Source organism: Pantherophis guttatus, chromosome 1 (genome assembly GCF_059756535.1).
Source record: "Pantherophis guttatus breed Tessera chromosome 1, ASM5975653v1, whole genome shotgun sequence".
Taxonomy (NCBI): Eukaryota; Metazoa; Chordata; class Lepidosauria; order Squamata; family Colubridae; genus Pantherophis; species Pantherophis guttatus.
The window spans coordinates 345429237-345451631 of record NC_142063.1 but is presented as its reverse complement, the minus strand read 5'-3'; the positions used below and the strand labels follow the sequence as shown (position 1 = coordinate 345451631).

The following is a 22395-nucleotide window of genomic DNA, read 5'->3' as shown; positions in this document are numbered from 1 at the left end:
TCCAAGGTACTGAACCAATCAATCAATCAGAACAGAGTTGGAAGGGACCTTGGAGGTCTTCTAGTCCAGCCCCTTCCTCAAGCAGGAGACCCTATACCATTCCAGACAAGTGGCTGCCCAGTCTCTCCTTAAAACCCCCCAGCGATGGAACAACCACAACTTCTGGTGGCAAGTCGTTTCACTGGTTAATTGTTCTCACTCTTAGGAAGTTTCTCCTTAATTCCAGGTTGCTTCTCTCCTTGCTTCGTATCCATCCATTGTTTCTTGTCCTTGCCTTCAGGTGCTTTGGAAAATAAGTTGAACTCCCCCCTTCTTTGTGGCTGCCCCTCAAATAGTGGAATACTGCTATCATGTCATCCCTAGTCCTTCTTTTCTCTAGACTAAATTAGAATGGTTGAACTCTAGTTGAGTTCTCACTACTTAACCAAGAGTTTCTCAAACTTGGCAACTGGAAGACGTGCGGACTTCAACTCCCAGAATTCCCCAGCTGGGGAATTCTGGGAGTTGAAGTCCGCACGTCTTCCAGTTGTCAGGTTCAAGAAACTCTGCCTAAACCCCTAAACTCTTTTGTGTTGTTCAGTCACTAATTTATGTCCGATTGTTCCTGATCCCATGGACCACCTCATGCCAGGCTCCCCTGTCTTCCACTGTCTTCCAGAGTTTGCCTAAAATCATGTTCACTGTGTTGATGACATCATCTCCTCCTTTGCTGTCCTTCTCCTTTTGCCTTCCATCTTTCCCAACATTGGGGTCTTCCCAACAAGAGTCCTCTCTTCCCATTAGGTGGCCAAAGTATTTGAGCTTCAACTTCAGCATCTGTCTTTCAAAGGGTTGATTTCTTTAGGGTTGACTGATTTGATCCCCTTGCAGCCCAGGAGTCTTCTCCAATACCCCAATTCGAGAGCATCAATTCTTCGATGCTCAACCTTCTTTACGGTCCAACTCCAATAACGCGAGTTATTGGCCCCCACGGAGAGGGCTCGCAACTTGGGCGCCCTCCTGGATGCACGGCTGTCTTTAGAAGAGCATATGACGGCCGTAGCCAGGGGGGCTTTTCATCACCTTCACCTGATTCGCCAGTTGCGTCCCTTTCTGGATCGGGACTCCTTGCGCACGGTCACTCAGGCGCTCGTCACTTCCCGCCTGGACTACTGCAATGCTCTCTACATGGGGCTCCCCTTGAGGAGCACCCGGAGGCCCCAACTGGTGCAGAATGTGGCCGCGCGGGGGATTATGGGAGCGAGGGGGCGCTCCCATGTGACGCCTCTCCTGCGTGAGCTGCATTGGCTTCCAGTGGTCTTCTGGGTGCGCTTCAAGGTGTTGGTCACCACCTTTAAAGTGCTCCATGGCTTGGGGCCGGGGTATCTACGAGACCGCCTCCTGCTACCAATAGCCTCCCACCGGCCAGTACGCTCCCACAGAGAGGGACTCCTCAGGGTGCCATCAGCCAGGCAATGTCGGCTGGCGACCCCCAGGGGGAGGGCCTTCTCTGTGGCAGCTCCTGCCCACTGGAACGATTTGCCCCCGGAGATACGAAGGATATTGGATCTTTCGCCGTGCCCTGAAAACTTTTCTTTTCCATCAAGCAGGGCTGACGTGAAACCCCCCCTCCCTTTTAGTTTTTTAGTTTTTTAGCTTTTAATTTGTCAATGGATTTTAATTTGAATTGTTTTAAATTTGGGCCAAAGTATGTAATTCTTTTAATAATTTTAAATTTTGTACTGGTACGTGTTTTAGTTCTGGCTGTGCACTGCTCTGAGTCCACTAGGAGAAGGGTGGGATACAAATTGAATAAAATAAATAAATAAATAAACACTGAAGCTACTGGGAAAACCATAGCTATGACTCTACGGACCTTTGACAGCAAGGTGATGTCTCTGCTTTTTGATATGTTGTCTAGGTTTGTCATAGCTTTCCTTCCAAGGGCCAAGCATCTTTTAAGCCTGCAGTCACCGTCTACAGAGATCTGTTCTGACCCAGCTCCCCAAACACGACCAACCCTCAGAAGTTAACTCAAAGTTTCCTTTATTAGGAGCGCCGGCAGCCCCAGCAAAAAGTTTCTCTCTCACCGCAGGCTAACAAGTCTGTCTGGCAGGGAGATGAATAGTTGTCTGCCACACTTATTCATCTCTGCCCCCTGCCTTTTATCCTCAGAGCTAGGGTGGGGCTTCGCTAGCAGCGGTGGCTCTTCCGTCCCAAGGACCGGCCCATAGATTTCCACTGCTCTCCTCTCCTCTGCCTTCTGTGCATCCGAGCATCAGGCACTGGACCCAGCTGTTCCTCTTCCTCATCAGCCACCTCCAGACCTGGGGGCTGTTGACTCTCCATCTGAGGGCTGACGGACAGCCCAGGCTCCATCTCTGTCTCTCTCTCTCTCTGACAGATCCATTCCCTCTTCCCCCTCGGAGCTCCCAGGTAGCCTTGTTACTGGTGCTCACTCCCATGCCCCCCATCCTCCTCCTATGATTCAGCTGCTGGAGGGGCCAGTGGCTGACAGACCACAAGAAGACCTTAGAGATCAAGAAACCTCTTTAAAAAAAAAAAAAAAAAAGAGCTACCGTACTTTTTTTTTAGCCCTAAACTCTTCATAATACACAATTCCTCTTTTCGCGTAACCATGTCCAAGTCAGTTAAGCAGTATGGTTCACCACAGGTTTCCACGGTGAATGACATCATTTCAAATTACAAAGCGCTCAGCACTAGATTCAGGGTGGATAAAAATCAATGATTTTTTTAAAAAAATAAAAAAAAATCAGATTTTTTTTTATTTAAATCGGATTTTTTTTATTTAAATCGGATTTTTTTGATTTTTATCGAATTTATTTTAATAAAAAACTTTTGGGGTAAAAATCTATCGTAAGATAGTTTTCTATTTAAGATACATAAATAATTTAGTTTATTCAGCATGAAACGGAGCTTAGTTACGTAGCAGGAGGCTGTATATTCTGCAACACTGGGACTATCGGTGAGTCAACAGCGGGTCGAAGGAGGAGCAGAGATGACAGTTGCTCTTTAAAAATTATGATTTAAATCGAGTTGATTTAAATCAAGCCTTTTTACTGGTGATTTAAATCATGACTAGATTTACCAAATTTAATGTATTTGTTATGTCACAGGCTATGGCTGTGAAAGTTGGACCACAAGAAAGGCTGAGCGCCAAAGAATTGAGAGCCTTTGAACTCTGGTGCTGGAGAAGACTCCTGTGAGTCCCTTGGACCACAAGGCAAACAAACCGGTCAGTCCTAGAAGAGATCAACCCTGGCTGCTCTTTAGAAGGCCAAGATCCTGAAGATGAAACTCAAATACTTTGGCCACCTAATGAGAAGGAAGGAAGGAGAAGAGCCTAATGCTGGGAACGATGGAGGGCAAAAGAAGAAGGGGGCGGCAGAGAAGGAGGTGGCTGGATGGAGTCATTGAAGCAGTTGGTGTGAGCTTCAATGGACTCCAGAGGATGGTAGAGGACAGAAAGGCCTGGAGGAACGTGGTCCATGGGGTCGCGATGGGTCGGACACGACTTCGCAACTAGCAACAACAAATGTATTTGTTGAATCTGGCCACGGAGATGAGCTATTCTCCTTTGTTAGAAATCACCAGGTCAGGAAATAATTTTGACAAGACACAGAGCACCGAGATGTTTCAGAGAGATTATTATTATGTTTAATATTTCAAGGCCAACCTTGGATGAATCCGTGCGCTGTGCTTTTAAATTTGAAAGGAAATGGAGCATACAGGAAGCACCCCATCGGCACGATGGCCAAGTAGGCAGCTTCCTTTTGATCGCTTTAATCGGCTTTTATAACGCCTGTATCAAAAACTGGAAAGTGGCATGTGTGATGCTTTAAAGAAACCTAACCTAGCGAGGTCACTGTACGGGTAGTCCTCGACTTACGACCACAATTGAGCCCACAATTCGTCTTGTTAAGCGAGACACATTCGTTAAAAGTGAATTTTACGACTTTTCTTGCCACCGTTGTTAAGTGAGTCACTGCAGTTGATAAGTTAGTAACCCGGTTGTTAAGGGAATCGGGATTTCCCCCTTGACCTGGCTTGTCAGAAGGTCGCAAAAGGGAATCATGTTACCCCGGGACACTGCAACGGTCATAAATATGAGCCAGTTGCCAAGCATCTGAATTTTGATCACATGGTCATGGGGATGCTGCAAAGCGTACGTGTGAAAAACGGTCATAAGTCACATTTTTCCAGTGCCGTGGTCACCTTCAATGGTCACTGTTGTAAGTCGAGGACTACCAAATGATAAATTAATAAAATCTACACATTGCCCAGAGTCACTCTGTGAGGGCCATGGGTAGCTTCTAAATGGAATAGTAATAAGATAATAAAATAAAATATAAAATATAGTGACAGTAACAGAGTTGGAAGGGACCTTGGAGGTCATCCAATCCAACCCCCCCGCTCAGGGATGAGACCTATACAAGGCAGTGGTGAAATGTAAAATTTGTTACTACCAGTTCTGTGGGTGTGGCTTGGTGTGTGTGGGGGGGTAATGACTGAGTGGGTGTGGCCAACTTTGTTTTTTTACTTTTAAAACCATTTTTTCTACAACCTCTTCGGTTGAAGAAGTTGTAAAAAAAAATGCTTTTAAAAGCCTCTGATGATCCCAGCTGACTTGCCTGACTGGCAGAGGCTTTTTTTTTTTAAAGCCTCTGATGATCCCAGCTGAGCCATGCGATCATCAGAGGCTTTTTTTTCTTTTTACTTTTAAAAGCATTTTAGAATAGAATAGAAAAGAAAATATGGGATAGAATAGAATGGAATGAAATAGAAATAGAATATGGAATGGGATGGGATGGAATGGGATGGGATGGGATGGGATGGAATGGAATGGAATAGAATAGAATAGAATAGAATAGAATAGAATAGAATAGAATAGAATAGAATAGAATAGAATAGAATAGAATAGAATAGAATAGAATAGAAAAGAAAAAAAAATATGGGATAAAATGGAATGAAATAGAAATAGAAAATGGAATGGAATAGAATAGAATAGAATAGAATAGAATAGAATAGAATAGAATAGAATATGGAATAGAATAGAATAGAATAGAATAGAATAGAATTAGAATTAGAATATGGAATAGAATAGAATAGAATAGAATAGAATAGAATAGAAAAGAATAGAAAAGAAAAGAAAATATGGGATGGAATAGAATGGAATGAAATAGAAATAGAATATGGAATAGAATAGAATAGAATAGAATAGAATAGAATAGAATAGAATAGAAAAGAAAAGAAAAAGAAAATATGGGATGGAATAGAATAGAATAGAATAGAATAGAATAGAATAGAATAGAATAGAATAGAAATAGAATATGGAATAGAATAGAATAGAATAGAATAGAATAGAATAGAAATAGAAATAGAATATGGAATAGAATAGAATAGAATAGAATTAGAATTAGAATATGGAATAGAATAGAATAGAAAAGAAAAGAAAATATGGAATAGAATGGAATGAAATAGAAATAGAATATGGAATAGAATAGAATAGAATAGAATAGAAAAGAAAATATGGGATGGAATAGAATGGAATGAAATAGAAATAGAATATGGAATAGAATAGAATAGAATAGAAAAGAAAAGAAAAGAAAAGAAAAGAAAAGAAAAGAAAAGAAAAGAAAAGAAAAGAAAAGAAAATATGGGATGGAATAGAATGGAATGAAATAGAAATAGAATATGGAATAGAATAGAATAGAATAGAATAGAATAGAATAGAATAGAATAGAATAGAATAGAATAGAATAGAATAGAATAGAATAGAAAATATGGGATGGGACGGGACGGAACAGAACAGAACAGAACAGAACAGAACAGAATCAATCAGAATGGAGTTGGAAGGGACCTTGGAGATATTCAACCCCCTGCTCAGGCAGGAAACCCTACACCATTTCAAATGGTAATCCAACATCTTCTTAAAAACTTAAAAGTGTTGGAACATTCACAACTTCTGGAAGCGAGTTGTTCCTCGGATTAATTCTTTCTAACTGTCAGGAAATTTCCCCTTAATTCCAGGTTGCTTCTCTCCTCGATTAAACTTATAACTTTATAACTCCCAATCATGAGCCTTCCTCTTACAAACTGGGGCCACCCCACCACCTGTTCCCATCAATGGGGAGGTCGGAAGATGCTTTTCTCTTTGGGGATCTCGGAACAGCTGTGAGACACAAGACCTTTTGCAGAGACATAAAGGGAGCTTTGCCAGAATGGCCATGCGGCCTCCTATAATAAATCTTTGATTTATGAAATTTATATAGACCATATCAATGTATCACGGCTGGGGGCGTGTGGGGGGGGGGTTCTTACATAAACAAAAGAACTAAGAAATGGTTGTAAGACGAGGATTTCCTGAAATGCTTTACATGTGGCTTTCTTTGAACAGAGACTGAAGGTTACAAAGAGTGTAACCTTTGAGCCTTGGTGGCGCAGCAGACTAAAGTGCTGTTAACTAGCACCAGCTGCCTGCAATTACTGCAAGTTCGAATCTCACCGGGCTCAAGGTTGACTCAGCCTTCCATCCTTTCTAAGGTGGGTAAAATGAGGACCCGGATTGTGGGGGCAATAAGATGACTTTGTATAAATATACAAAAGGATGAAGGCTATTGCTTAACGCATTGTAAGCCGCCCTGAGTCTCCGGAGAAGGGCGGCATATAAATCAAATTTTTTTTTTAAAAAAAGAACACCGCTTGGGGGCGGGGGTGAAAGCCCTACTAAGCAGGTATATACAAAAGTATGACAGCTATTGCTTAATGCATTGTAAGCCGCCCTGAGTCTCTGGAGAAGGGCGGCATGTAAATCGAACCAATAAATAAATAAACAATAAACACTCCCTGCCACTCACTTGCACACTATAGGAATGCTTCCACCTGTTCCAAGAAGGCTCCACATCCATTTGCACTACTCAGCTGACCCTGAGGACACAGACAAACCTCCAAGTGGCCTCAACGACCCGCTAAAAAGGATGCAAATGACCAGCTGTCTGCAAGGAGTAGAAATCCTTCCATTCCCCACCATTCAGCCAGAACTGGAGAAGCTTCTTGGGTGAGGAGTGAAACATCTTCAAAAGAAAAAACAACAACAAGAAAGTCCAGTTGCCTCTTGAAAAAAGCACCTTTGGGACAACCATGACATGGATGATGGACAACTGCCAATCTGCTCCTCGGCCAACGAAGTTCAGCATTTGGCTCTCAGGACTGACACCCTGAAGAAGTTCATGAATTTTGGTGCTTTAATTCTAGGTTTTTGGTTATTCGGGTTTTCTCCCGCGTAAAATTGGAGGTGTCTTGGCAACGTTTCGATGAAGTCTCCAACCTCCAATTTTACGCGGGAGAAAACCCGAATAACCAAAGACCTACATACAAACACCCGCGAAAACCTCAGAAAATACATACATACATACATATATATATTTAAAATTTGATTTATATGCCACCCTTCTCCGGAGACTCAGGGCGGCTTACAATGCATTAAGCAATAGCCTTCATCCTTTTGTATATTTATACAAAGTCAGCTTATTGCCCCCACAAACTGGGTCCTCATTTCACCTACCTTAGAAAGGATGGAAAGCTGAGTCAACCTTGAGCCTGGTGAGATTCGAACTTACAGTAATTGCAGACAGCTGAATGTTAATCACAATGCTTTTAGTCTACTGAGCCAACAGCCTATAAATAAAAGCAGACCAGCCTATAAATTTAATAATTGAGATAGTTTGGTTTAAGTAGTTAAAGCGCCAGATTAGAAACCAGGGGACGGTGAGTTCGAGTCCCGCCTTAGGCATGAAAGCAACTGGATGACTTTGGGCCACTCCCTTGCGAGGTAGTTGCTGTGGGGAAAATAGGAAAGGGAAGGACCATGTGCACTACCTGGAGCCGTGATAGTGAACTTATGGCACACGTGCCAGAGGTGGCATGAAGAGCTCTCTCTGTGGACATGTGTGCCATCGCCAGCTGCTATTCTGGTTTCCGGCGTTCTGGCCAGCTGGTCTTCACAGGCACTTTAGCACCGGAAAACAGCCTGGAAAATGGCCTGAAAACCAGCCGAAAAACAGGCCCCCAAAACAGCCTGAGAAATGGCCAAAAAACAGGCATCCACGCGCCAGCCAGCTGCTCTTCGGGTTTCCGGTGCTCCAGTGCGCACACATGCACACGTGTTCCAGATTGGGCACTCGGTGCCAAAATGGTTCGCCATCACTGACCTAGAGTTATTTGTAAAAATAATTAAGGAAGGAAGGAAAAGAAAGAAAAAAAGAAAGAAAGAAAGAGAGAAAGAAAGAAAATCATAGGAAGGGAAAGAAGGAAGGAACGAAGGAAAGAAAGAAAGAAAGAGAAAGAAAGAAAGAAAGAAAATCATAGGAAGGGAAGGAAGGAAGGAAAGAAAGAAAGAAAAAAAGAAAGAAGGAAAGAAAGAAAGAAAGAAAGAAAGAAAGAAAGAAAGAAAGAAAGAAAATCATAGGAAGGGAAAGAAGGAAGAAATGAAGGAAGGAAGGAAGGAAGGAAGGAAAGAAAGAAAGAAAGAAAGAAAGAAAGAAAGAAAGAAAAGAAAATCATAGGAAGGGAAAGAAGGAAGGAAGGATGGAAGGAAGGAAAGAAAGAAAGAAAATCATAGGAAGGGAAAGAAGGAAGGAACGAAGGAAAGAAAGAAAGAAAGAAAGAAAGAAAGAAAATCATAGGAAGGGAAGGAAAGAAGGAAAGAAAGAAAGAAAGAAAGAAAAAAGAAAGAAGGAAAGAAAGAAAGAAAGAAAGAAAATCATAGGAAGGGAAAGAAGGAAGAAATGAAGGAAGGAAGGAAAGAAAAAAAGAAAGAAAGAAAGAAAAGAAAATCATAGGAAGGGAAAGAAGGAAGGAAGGATGGAAGGAAGGAAAGAAAGAAAGAAAGAAAGAAAATCATAGGAAGGGAAAGAAGGAAGGAATGAAGGAAGGAAGGAAAGAAAGAAAGAAAATCATAGGAAGGGAAAGAAGGAAGGAACGAAGGATGGAAGGAAGGAAGGAAGGAAGGAAGGAAAGAAAGAAAGAAAGAAAGAAAGAAAGAAAGAAAGAAAATCATAGGAAGGGAAAGAAGGAAGGAATGAAGGAAGGAAGGAAAGAAAGAAGGAAAGAAAAAGAAAATCATAGGAAGGGAAGGAAGAAAAGAAAGAAAGAAAGAAAATCATAGGAAGGGAAGGGAGGGAAGGAAGGAAGGAAGGAAAGAAAGAAAGAAAGAAAAAAAGAAAGAAAATCATAGGAAGGGAAGCGAAGGAAGGGAGGGAGGAAAGGAGGAAGGAAAGAAGGAAGGGAAGAAAGAAGAAAAAGAAAGAAGAAAGAAAGAAAGAAAGAAAGAAAATCATAAGAAGGGAAGGAAGGAAGGAAGAAAAAGAAAGAAAAAAAGAAAAAAAAGAAAGAAAGAAAATCATAGGAAGGGAAGGGAAGGGAAGGGAAGGAAGGAAGGAAGGGACCTACAACCCAGCCAGGCCCACTGCCAATAACGTTCGTAAATTGTCGTTTCCACAGGGAAGGGCGTCAGCTTGGCTAGTGGTGGAATCAAACAGCCCATCAAATGGGCTTCCCTGCTAAAGGACCCCAGACTCTTTTGTCCTTTCTCTGCCACCACAACAGCACACACAGCACACGCTCCAACAAAAGAACGCAGGGCGAAAACAAAAAAAACAAAAAAAACCCGATCCACGAACGACCGTACACCGTCAGAGGGACGCTCACAAAAATACCCCCGACTCCCTGCCTGATATGGAGAGCACCTGTTGAAGCCATGCCTGCCCATTTTAACAGGCGTGGGGGGTCTTTTGCGGAGGGGGGTTAACAGCCCATTCTCAGCCGCTTCTCTTTTTTTTAAATTCACATCCCGTTGCCTTAATAAAATAAAATAAAATCCATACCAGAGATGAGGATTTTTTTTAAAAAAAAGCCTGCCATAAACCCACATTGCAACTGGATTAACTTTTAACACCTTATTTGAATTTCTGGCTTCATCGTGGATTGTCTCTCCTAGTTTGCAGCGATTTTATACTTTCTTTCTTTCTCTTTCTTTCTTTCTTTCTTTCTTTCTTTCTTCTTTCTTATTTATTTATTTATTTATTTATTTATTTGTTTGTTTATTTATTTATTTATTTATTTATTTATTGGTTCGATTTATATGCCGCCCTTCTCCGGAGACTCAGGGCGGCTTACAATGCTTTTTAAGCAATAGCCTTCATACTTTTGTATATACCTGCTTAGTAGGGCTTTCGGGGCCCCCCTAAGCAATGTTCTTTTTTATACAAAGTCAGCTTATTGCCCCCACAATCCGGGTCCTCATTTTATCTACCTCGGAAGGATGGAAGGCTGAGTCAACCTCGAGCCTGGTGAGATTTGAACTCGCAGTAATTGCAGGCAGCTGGTGCTACTTAACAGCACTTTAGTCTGCTGCGCCACCCAAGGCTCTATTTTAAGGGGGCAAAAGGCACATTTAGCTGCCTTCTCGTCTCACCCGAACAGACGCCCGTCGCACAACTGCGCCGCAACTCAGACAAAACTGGGACACGAAGGGTGCTGAAGTCCCGTCTTGTAACAAACCACCATCAGGAGCCCAAAGGGGGGTGCAAGCCACTTTTAAAAAAAAAAGAAAAGAAAACTTAGTCTAACCCGGACTAAGGTGGCTCAGTGGCTAAGACGCTGAGCTCGTTGATCAGAAAGGTCAGCGGGTTCAAATCCCTAGTACGGGTCTCCTGCGGTGAGCGGGGGGTTGGACTAAATGACCTCCAAGGTCCCTTCCGACTCCATTACTCTTAACCCAGGTAATGGCTACAAGCTGATTTCACCGGCCATGCCCAGGCTGATCTTTTAATGAGGATTATTTTTCCTCGCACAGTCACCTGGAGGTTCCAACTGTATATATGGCATTTTTTAAATCCATCCCAAGGACTTTAAGACCGATAAATAAAGAGCCTTGGTAGTACAGTGGTCTAAAGCACCCTGTTATTAAGACCAGCTGCCTGCAATTACTGCAGGTTCGAATCTCGCCAGGCTCAAGGTTGACTCAGCCTTCCATCCTTTCTAAGGTGGGTAAAATGAGGACCCGGATTATGGGGACAATAAGCTGACTTTGTATAAATATACAAAAAAGGATGAAGGCCGTTGCTTAACGCATTGTAAGCCGCCCTGAGTCTCCGGAGAAGGGCGGCATATAAATCAAATTAAAAATAAAAATAAAAAAAATAAATGTGAATGGTGTTTAAAAGGTATAGTTTGCAGGATGTAAGCTGGAACGGCCAAGCTGCCTTTTGCAATTGACGGAAGGGGGTTTGGTCAATGCCGATGATATTCCAGAGGTGCTCCAGATGTTTTGGGGTTGCACCTAAGACGCCTGTGACTATTGGGATCACCTTGGCTTTCTTTTGCCAGAGTCGTCCTGTTTCTATTTTTTATTTTTTTAATTTGATTTATATGCCGCCCTTCTCCGAAGACTCAGGGCGGCTTACAACGCGTTAAGCAATAGCCTTCATACTTTTTTGTATATTTATACAAAGTCAGCTTATTGCCCCCACAATCCGGGTCCTCATTTTACCTACCTTAGAAAGGATGGAAGGCTGAGTCAACCTTGAGCCTGGGGAGATTCGAACTTGCAGTAATTGCAGGCAGCTGGTGTTAATAACAGCGCTTTAGTCTGCTGCGCTATCAAGGCTCCTATTTGTAGGTCTTCGCATTGTTGCTATTATTATCATAGTCTCCAAGCTAACCCACTGAGGCTGCAAGGCTCCCACGCAGGAAAGGAGCCAAATTACAAAGACCTGGCAAAACCCTCCCTTTCCTTCTTTCCTCCAAGGCGGGTTCACGGGTTAAAAAACCCCACGGGGCGCTTAATTTTGGGGGGAATCCCACCCACCGCAGGTAGAAAAGTTGGGCTAAGGGTCGGACCGGGTTGTGTGTGTGTGTGTGTGTGGGGTGGGGTGGAGGGGAATCCCTAAAGCCCACCCCTGAATCCATCCTCCCGTCCGTCCCATCCAGACACCGAGTGGGCCGCGATCGCGGGTGGGTAGGTGAGTGGGTAAATCAAAGTCACCCCCGCCTCGTTATTGTCACGGCAAGGATGGAGCTCGCAACGCCCTCCCGTCTTTGCCCCACAGCGCGGGGAGCAAGTTCTACCCCACCCCACCCGGTCCCATCCAGACAACGAGGATGGACACGCGGCGGGCCGCGATCGCGGGTGGGTAGGTGAGTGGGTAAACCGAAGTCACCCCCGCCTCGTTGTTGTCACAGCAAGGATGGAGCTCGCAACGCCCTCCCGTCTTTGCCCCACAGCGCGGGGAGCAACTTCTACCCCCCACCCCACCCTGTCCCATCCAGACACCGAGCATCGACACGCGGCGGGCCGCGATCGCGGGTGGGTAGGTGAGTGGATAAGCCGAAATTATCCCCGCCTCGTTATTGTCACGGCAAGGATGGAGCTCGCAACGCCCTCCCGTCTTTGCCCCACAGCGCGGGGAGCAACTTCTACCCCACCCCACCCGGTCCCATCCAGACACCGAGCATGGACACGCGGCGGGCCGCGATCGCGGGTGGGTAGATGAGTGGGAAAGCCGAAATCACCCCCGCCTCGTTATTGTCACGGCAAGGATGGAGCTCGCAACGCCCTCCCGTCTTTGCCCCACAGCGCGGGGAGCAACTTCTACCCCACCCCACCCGGTCCCATCCAGACACCGAGCATGGACACGCGGCGGGCCGCGATCGCGGGTGGGTGAGTGGGAAAGCCGAACTCACCCCCGCCTCGTTATTGTCACGGCAAGGATGGAGCTCGCAACGCCCTCCTGTCTTTGCCCCACAGCGCGGGGAGCAACTTCTACCCCCCACCCCACCGGCGAGACACCCACCCACGCACGGACCCACGCAGCCCGGGGAGGGGGGGGGTCTCACCTGCCAGGAGGCGGAAGGGATCTGGCCGAAGCCCCCCAGGGCATCGCAGGGCTCCAGGTGCCGCGGGGCTTCCGAGCAGTGCCAGAGCAAGCCGAAGGTGACTTCGCCCACGCCGCCGAGGCTTTCCACGGAGCCGGGCGCGGGGCTCCCTCCTCCTCCTCTTTCCCACCGCCGCCCACCGCCGCCGCCGCCTCGCTGCCGGACGATCCACGCGGGCGAGAGGAAGCCGAAGCTGCAAACGGCCACCAGGCAGGAGGACAAGAGGAGCCAGAAGCAACCCACGCCGCTGAACATCCTGGGCAGAGCCGCGGCGTGGGGCGGCGGGCGGCCCGATGCCAGGGCTGCAGCCGCCTGCCCGCCGCTGCCAGCCGTTGCCGCCACCCGCCGCTGCTGCTTCTTCTTCTTCTTCTTCTTGCGGCGGGGAGGCATGGGACCCCCGCCCACGCAGCGACCCACTCGCGATCGCGGCTCGCCTGCAGGTGCCTCGCTAACCTCCCGCCTGGCCGCTCCTTGCCTCGCCTTCCCGGTGGGCGTCTCTTCGGAGCCGGCTCCCCATCACGTGCAGGGCGGCCCCACACACGCCTGCGTTAGCCCACCCGGCAAAGGGGGGAGGGGGGGAAGCGTGGGTGGAGGGGTGTGGGGGGGGGGTCTTCTCCCCTTCTCCTTTCTCTAGGGGAAAAATCTCCCTTTCTCTCTCTCTCTCTCTTTCTCTCCCCTGCCTAGTGAAAAGCCAAGCTGGGAACAAGAGGGAAGGGGGAAGGGTATTTATTTATTTATTTATTTATTTATTTATTTATTTATTTATTTATTTATTTATTTATTTATTTATTTATTTTAGATAGATAGATAGATAGATAGATAGATAGATAGATAGATAGATAGATAATTTATTCCCCTCTGGGAACAAGAGGGAGGGGGGGATTCCCAGGATGGGGAATATTTATTTATTTAAATAAACAAACAAACAAACAAACAAACAAATAAATAAATAAATAAATAATTTATTCCCCTCTGGGAACAAGAGGGAGGGGGGATTCCCAGGATGGGGAATATTTATTTATTTATTTATTTATTTATTTATTTATTTATTTATTTATTTATTTATTTATTTATTTAATTTATATACCGCCCTACTCCCGAAGGACTCAGGGCGGTGAACAGCCAAGAGATAAAATACACATAGTACAAACGTTAAAAAACCATTTAAAAATACATTTTTATTATTTTTTTTAAATTTGATTTATACGCCGCCCTTCTCCGGAGACTCAGGGCGGCTTACAATGCGTTAAGCAATTAAATACTATTTAATGCGTTAAATACTATTGGCCCACAAACAAATTTAAAACACCCCCAATTTAGAAAACAAATTTAAAACAAATTTAAGAGGGAGAGTTAGGCCAGACCAGCCTGCTGGAATAAGAATGTTTTGAGGGCACAGCGGAAAGTGCGCAAATCCGGGATCCTCTGTATCTCCGGGAGGGGGAGCTCGTTCCAGATGGCGGGTGCCCCCACAGAGAAGGCTCTCCCCCTGGGGGCCGCCAGTCGACATTGTTTGACCGACAGCACCCTGAGGAGCCCCTCTCTATGGGAGCGTACTGGTCGGTGAGAGGCTACTGGTGGCAGAAGGCGGTCTCGTAAGGCGGACTTTGAACCAGAGAGACCCTTCCCCAGGCTTTCCCACGACTGGGAACTCCGCCTTCGGTGCCTAAAGCTGGGGATTCCGCCCGCCCGCCCGTTGGGCTTGCAGTGAATGGCAGGATCAGCGGCTCCTAGGAATAAGAACGTGGGAAGGCTCAACACGGACAGCGCCTTCTGTAAATGGGGACAGTACCCAACCCGGCCTCTAGGCGAGTCAGCGAGGGAAACCAAGCTGTATTGTAAGGCGTTGCTGCCCTCTAGCGGCCAAGCTTGTGCTTTGCAGCTTTTGATAGCGCGGCTGATCTGTGATCATTGGGCTGCATAATCGTGATTGGCGAGGATAACTTACTTATTTATTTATTTATTAGTTCAATTTATATGCCGCCCTTCTCCGAAGACTCAGGGCGGCTTACAATGCACTTATAGCAATAGCCTTCATTCTTTTGTATTGTATATACCTGCTTATTAGGGCTTTTTGCACGCCCCCCATAAGCGGTGTTTCTACAAAGTCAGCTTATTGCCCCCACAATCCGGGTCCTCATTTTACCTCCCTCGGAAGGATGGAAGGCTGAGTCAACCTTGAGCCTGGTGAGATTTGAACTCGCATTAATTGCAGGCAGCTGGCAGCTAAGTGCTACATAACAGCACTTTAGTCCGCTGCACCACCAAGGCTCTTTGAGGAGTGTGGTGAACTCTGCACACAGATCTAAGCGAGACTCGGCTTTTCGTGGACTGAAAGGACAGGTAATCACAACATGCAATCAGCCTAGAGATGGAAGGGACCTTGGAGGTCTTCTAGTCCAGCCCCCTGCTCAAAGCAGGAGGCCTAATACCATATCAGACAAGTGACTGTCCAGTCTCTTCTTAAAAACCTCCAGTGATGGAGTAGAGTATGCACAACTTCTGGTGGCAGGCTGTTCCACTGGTTAATTGTCCTCACTGTTAGGAAGTTTCTCCTCAATTCCAGGTTGCTTCTCTCCTTGATTAATTTCCATCTATTGCTTCTTCTCCTGCCTTTGTCTACTACACTATTTTCTAATAACAGTGAAAATACGTTATTCTCATGCACTGGAATTCATATTTCAGTGTAGAACTGATTGGAATATTCCTATTAAATATAACAATAAAAATCTTTTTAAAAAGCTTTCGCAGGTATTGATGGTGTTCTTTGTTGCTTCTTAAGATAATATGTGTGATATTAGAGATAATACATCAGGCAGAAAAGTAGAATATGAATGAATTTAATTGCCATCACATTTTCTTAGCCTATGCACCTCACAATTTTTATTTACTCTTTTAAAAATGTATAGTTGCTAAATCCCCATTGTTCAAATTTAGCAACTTTAAGATGGGTGGACTTCAGCTGGCCTGGGGAATTCTGGGGGTTGAAGTTGGACATTTTTTAAAAAAATTGATTTATATGCTGCCCTTCTCCGGAGACTCAGGGCGGCTTACAATGCGTTAAGCAATAGCCTTCATATTTTTGTATATTTATACAAAGTCAGCTTATTGCCCCCACAATCTGGGTCCTCATTTTACCTACCTTAGAAAGGATGGAAGGCTGAGTCAACCTTGAGCCTGGTGAGATTCGAACTTGCAGTAATTGCAGGCAGCTGATGTTAATCACAATGCTATCAGTCTGCTGAGCCACCAGAACTCTCTGGTAAAAGATGAGATTAAGATTAAAAACTGAGATTAAGAAACACTAGATTAGAATATCTGTGTGGATCAATTTTCTAATTTGGTTAATATGCTGGCTGGGGAATTATGGGAGTTGAAGTCTATCCACCTTAAATTATGTTGGCTGTTGAATTCTGGGAATTGAAGTCTGCCCATCTTAAAGTATGCTGGCTGGAGAATTCTGGGAATGGAAATCAACCTATCTTAAGGTATATTGGCTGGAGAATTCTGGGAATTGAAGTCCACTCATCTTAAATTATTCTGGCTGGGGAATTCTGGGAGCTGACGTCCATACAACTTCAAATCACCCAGTTTGAGAAATACTGCTCTAAATTGTAAAACTGAGCAAGGGAAATTTCATTTTGCTTGCAGAAATCACATTCCCGGGCGCCCCCTTGTGTTTTTGAAGGGAGCCATTTGAGCCTGGCTTTTTGAGCGGTACCCAAATCTTTCCAGGCTCCGGGTATTTTGCAACAGCAGCTACAAAACAAAGTAATTTTCAAAAGGGAAAAAAAAAAGGTTTTGGGTCCCTCAAAACGATCCAGTCTTCTTTGTCATATCAAACCAAGTTAGTTGTGAATGCTCCAACACTGGAAGTTTTTAAGAAGAGATTGGATAACCATTTGTCTGAAGGGGTGTAGGGTTTCCTGACTAAGCAGGGGGTTGGACTAGAAGACCTCCAAGGTCCCTTCCAACTGTGTTTATTCTGTTCTGTTCTGTTCTGTTCTGTTCTGTTCTGTTCTATTCTATCCTATCCTATCCTATCTTATCCTATCCTATCCTATCCTGTGCTATCTCCATATTCTATTCTATTCTATTCTATTCTATTCTATTCTATTCTATTCTATTCTATTCTATTCTATTTTCTATCCTATCCTATCCTATCCTATCCTCTATTCTATTCTATTCTATTCTATTCTATTCTATTCTATTTTCTATCCTATCCTATCCTATCCTATCCCATCCCATCCCATCCCATCCCATCCCATCCCATTCCATTCTATTCTATTTTCTATCCTATCCTATCCTATCCTATCCTATCCTATCCTATCCTATCCTATCCTATCCTCTATTCTATTCTATTCTATTCTATTCTATTCTATTCTATTCTATTCTATTCTATTCTATTCTTTCTTGTTCTATTCTATTTCTACTCTACTGTATTCTATTGTAGTTCTATTCTATTTCTACTCTGTTCTATTCTATTCTATTCTATTCTATTCTATTCTATTCTATTCTATTCTATTTCTATTTCTATTCTATTTCTACTCTGTTCTATTCTATTCTATTCTACTGTATTTCTATTTCTATTTCTATTTCTATTTCTATTTCTATTTCTATTTCTATTTCTATTTCTATTTCTATTTCTATTCCACTCCATTCCATTCCATTCTATTTCTACTCTACTCTACTCTGTTCTATTCTATTTCTCTCTATATATATATCAATGGTGAAATCCAAATTTTTTTACTACCGGTTCTGTGGGCGTGGCTTGGTGGGTGTGGTGTGTCTTGGTGGGCGTGGCAGGTGAATGATACTGCAAAATCTCCATTCCCACCCCACTCTGAACTACTCAAAATTTCCGCTACCAGTTCTCCAGAATCTGTCAGAACCTGCTAGATTTCCCCCCGATATTTATACTCTCTTAACAGCTATTTCGTGATGATCTTCTAGTATTTACATTTTCTCCCTTTTCCCTTTATATTATTCCAGTTTCTTCTTGTCCTTTCTCTTTTAATGACAGTGTATTTATTGAGACTTTATATTTTCTATACATTGACATATTCATTCTTTCCTTTTTTACATTTCACCCCTATTTTTCTTCTCCGTTATTCCTATTCCTATTCTCCAGCCACTTATACCATTTGTGCTAGATTATATAATATTCCATATCCTCTTTTTCTTTAAGCTCTTTTATTAATTTAAGCATGAGAAATTTTGGGCTCAATTGTGGTCATAAATCGAGGACTACCTGTATATGATTTTGTTTTGATGTTGTAAGCTGCCCAGGGCGATCTTGGACCGAAATGGGTGGCAAACCAATTTAATAATAAATAAATAGATAAAAATCGATGTCCTTGTTGGAAGGAAAATCCATCTGGTTTAGTTCCAAGCCAAGAGAAAGACGCTGGAAATAAATGAAATGTAAATAAAGATTTTTTTTAAAAAAAAGAAAAGTTCCCTTTATGGATGAAGCAGAACCACGAACCACATGTGGTTCTGGGACAGCTGAGCAAATGCTGAATAGGTGGACAGATCTTTATAGTTTCTATAACTGTGAAGTTTGGGATTTGGCAATATGGGCTTTGTGTTTCTAAAAGGGTATTGGGCAATTCCTATTGTGGCTCATGGCTTTCGTCCTGCGTTGGATCTTGGGTGAGGGGCTACTTGTTCTAAGTTTGACAGCTGGTTTTGTCAGCTGTCAAACTTTGCCACAGGGGAGTTTCGAAATCTCCTGCCTGGAATGGATTTCTGCCAGCAGTGTTTGCTTTGCTTGTGAACAGAGACATCTAGATAGTCGGCTTCCTCTTTCAATAAGCTCTTTATCTCCTTAAGTGCTGGCATCTGCTGTTAAGGAAGACTTGGGGGTCTGCTTTCTGCCTCTAAAAACATGCTTCTCCATTTCTCATTTAGAAAAAAATATAACATTCTACCTTTTTTAAAAAAATATTTCCCAAAATATTTCATTCTTCGGGGGGGGGGGATAGGCTTTTTCCCACACCCTCTTCCCTGTGACAGCACTTCAAATATTGGGAGTTTATGGGGGAGCCCCTACTTTGCTTTAAAAATACGCATTTCCCAAGTGTGAGGGGTCCTTGGTGCTCTCTGAGCTCGCTTGTTTTCTTGCAGACGTTTCATTACTCAAACTAGGTACCATCCTTCATTTCACAAGTGTTTTGGACTACAACTCCCATCAATCTGATCTTAGGGGAAACTCCCATCAATCTGAGTTTAGGGGAAACCAATACATTGCAAAGCATGCTTGAGGCTATTCCGACCCTTTTTTAAAGATATATATATCTTTAATATATATAATGTAATATATATATATATATATATATATATATATATATATATATATATATATATTAGTTCCATATTATATATATATATATATATATATATATATATATATATATATATATATATATATATATATATATATATTACACATTTTGCAGATAACTTTTTTTTTAAATCTCTGTAAATTGCAGATATAATACAGGGTTGGGGCAGTTGCCCTTATCCAACATGGCCGAACGGGCTTCCGCTCCTATTTTCAGGAATTATTAAAACGAGCGGGATTCTCTTTCCCCCGGCTTCGAAAGGGAGAACGCGCCCTTTTCCAAGATGGCTTCTCCGCCTCCTTCGCCCTCCTGCCGCCGGGCGCCCTGTTCCAAGATGGCCTCTCCCAAACGCCCCGCCTCCTCCTTTCCATCCCGCTCTCTGATTGGTCCTTGCCCTTGACAACCAAGGACTTCCGGGCCGGTCCTTTTTTTTAAATTTCCCGAGAGGCTTTGCGCGCCGTCGCCGCCCGGAAGAAGGAGCCTGCGCCGCGGCCGCCGCTGTTGACAACATGGCGGCTGCCGCCTCCTCCTCCGCCTCGGTGTGGGGCGCGGGAGGCGGCGGCGGGAGGAGGAAGAGGAAGGAGACCCAGCAGCCCTGAGGGAAGGCCTAGGCCTGACCCGCCGGCGCCGCCATGTCTTTCTTCAGGCGGAAAGGTAGCCGCTCTTTTGGGTCTCTTGGGGGGGGGAAAGAAGGGAGGGGGGGGCTTGCTGAGGAGGGGGCTGCGCCTGTCTTTGGGCCTGGTGAGGAGGGTGGGGGGGGGAAAGGAGAAGCCTGAAGGCTGCGCAGCATGGGCTTTGTAATACTTGAATATGGGTTTTGTAGTGCCACAAAGCAACAGTGGGGAGGGGGGGCTTGCTGTCTTTAAGGGGGGGGTGCTGCTTCAGTCCAAGGGTGGGAGGGGAAAGCAGGGGAATTGAGGGGAGGGGGCTGAGTTGGGGGAAGCAGATATGGGGATGCCCCTTTGAATGGTTGGGAGGGGTGGGGGGGTTTATGATATGAAGGGGGGGAGGAGGAGAAATGGGGGGTCTATCTAGAGGGAGGGGGGTCTCAGGACTTGGAGGACCTAGTCAGATGAGTGGAGGGGTTTTGTGGGGGGGGGTTGAAATTTGGCTACAGGGAGGGGGTCTTGGGCCTGTCATGGAGCTAGTCCTCGACTTACGACCGAAACACAACACAACACACACACACACACACACACACACACTTCCATTGCTAAGCCAGATGGTGGTTGCCCCCCTGTTTTACGACCTCCCTCTCCATTCGTTGTTAATGAGTGGGGGGCACCTACCCTCTGGAATCAGTTGCCCCCAGAGATAAGGAGAATCCAAGACCTCGGTGCTTTCCGCCGTGCCCTTAAAACTTTCTTTTTTTCAGCAAGCCGGGCTGGCTTAACAAATTTTTTAATTTTTAATTGGTTTGTTATCTTAAATTGGGGCCAAATTAATATATATCCTTTTAATTGTTTTTTTAATGTTTGTATTGTATGTTTTTATTTGACTATACACCACCCTGAGTCCCTCGGGAGAAGGTGCGGTATATAAATTCGAAATAAAATAAAATAAATAAAATAAAAGCGAGTCGCTGCGCTTGTTGATGTTAAGTGAACCCCGTAATATGGCTTCCCCCATGGACTTTTTTTTTGCTTGTCCGGAAGGTCGCACCACAAAAGAGGATTGCTTGACCCACAGACACACACACACACACAGAGACACGGGAAACTACGACGGTCATAAATATGGAACCGGTTGGCAAGCGCGGCCTGAATTTTGATCCCAGGGATGTTGCCAAGGTCGTAAAAGTGTTTTTAAAAAAAAAAAAAAAAAAAGCCTCAAGGCACTTTTTTCAGTGCTGCTGTTGACTTAGAGCGGTCACTAAACGAACCGTTGTAAATCGAGGACTCCCTGTACGGGTGGGTGAGTGGGGATTTATCGGCCTAGGGATGCACCCAGGAGAGGAGATTGTTGGGAGACTGAAAGCCAATGGGGACAACAAAGGAAGCTGGGTTGTTGCCCAGCAGGTTTGAGGCCGCCTTTGGATGGGAGACCACTAAGAAAGCCCAGGTCCTGTGCAAGATTGCAAAGTTAAAATGAAACCATAATCCCGGTAGGAAATTTGCGAGATTAGGATCTGTCCGATTGCCTAGCAGGAAGTGATGGCTCCATAGTGGTGTCTCTCTGTGTGTGTTGTACTATTAAATTAAACATCATAGGTGCTATTAAGAGGCAGCTGGAACAGCAGTATTTATTTGGTCTAGTCGTTAAGGCACCAGGCTTGAAAAGCAATAGAGATTGTGAGTTCAAGTCCTGCCTTAGCCGTGAATGCCAGGTTAGGTGACTTTGGCCCAGTCTCTTTCTCAGCCCATCCCACCTGACAGCCAAATCTGACTCTAGGTTCTGCCTCAGTTTACCTTCCCAATAAGCAACTGAGTCGGAAGATCGTTTAAAAGTAGTTTATTAAGGTACCCTGATAAAGTGATAAAGAGGGACGCGGTGGCTCAGTGGCTAAGACTCTGAGCTTGTCGATCGAAAGGTCGGCAGTTCGGCGGTTCGAATCCCTAGCGCCGCGTAACGGGGTGAGCTCCCGTGACTTGTCCCAGCTTCTGCCAACCTAGCAGTTCGAAAGCAGGTAAAAAATGCAAGTAGAAAAATAGGGACCCCCTTTGGTGGGAAGGGAACAGCGTTCCGTGCGCCTCTGGCGTTGAGTCATGCTGGACACATGACCACGGAGACGTCTTTGGACAGCGCTGGCACTTCGGCTTAGAAACGGAGATGAGCACCGCCCCCTAGAGTCGGGAACGACCAGCACATACGTGCCAGGGGAACCTTTACCTTTACTATGTAAAAGGAAGAGGTTAGTTAACACAACAAAGAAAATGCAAGTTCCCCTTTCTACTTAGGAAATCAGTTACATGTAGTCAAATATGTTATACGTATTTGCATCCCATAATATCACACAGGTTCATTATTTAATTATTTAATTATTTATTGGTTCGATTTATATGCTGCCCTTCTCCGGAGACTCAGGGCGGCTTACAATGCGTTAAGCAATAGCCTTCATACTTTTGTATATACCTGCTTAGTAGGGCTTTCGCCCCCCCCCACCCCCCAAGCG

At 44.6% G+C, this 22395-nt stretch overlaps 2 protein-coding genes across 3 annotated transcripts in view; one reads left to right on the top strand and one right to left on the bottom strand.

Moving 5' to 3' along the window:
- Nucleotides 1-13640, bottom strand: part of LHFPL7 (LHFPL tetraspan subfamily member 7) — a 98915-nt gene extending 85275 nt beyond the window's left edge. Inside the window, exon 1 of the mRNA XM_060685630.2 lies at nucleotides 12898-13640. Within this exon, the coding sequence (XP_060541613.2) occupies nucleotides 12898-13326 (429 nt within the window). The 5' untranslated portion in view covers nucleotides 13327-13640. The remainder of the gene's footprint in view (nucleotides 1-12897) is intronic.
- A 6242-nt stretch (nucleotides 13641-19882) lies between these two features.
- The window catches only part of AKAP10 (A-kinase anchoring protein 10), a 66344-nt gene continuing 63831 nt past the window's right edge, over nucleotides 19883-22395 (top strand). For both annotated transcript variants that reach the window (XM_060685629.2, XM_087883467.1), the window contains exon 1: nucleotides 19883-19937. In XM_060685629.2, the coding sequence (XP_060541612.2) occupies nucleotides 19916-19937 (22 nt within the window). In that variant the 5' untranslated portion in view covers nucleotides 19883-19915. The remainder of the gene's footprint in view (nucleotides 19938-22395) is intronic.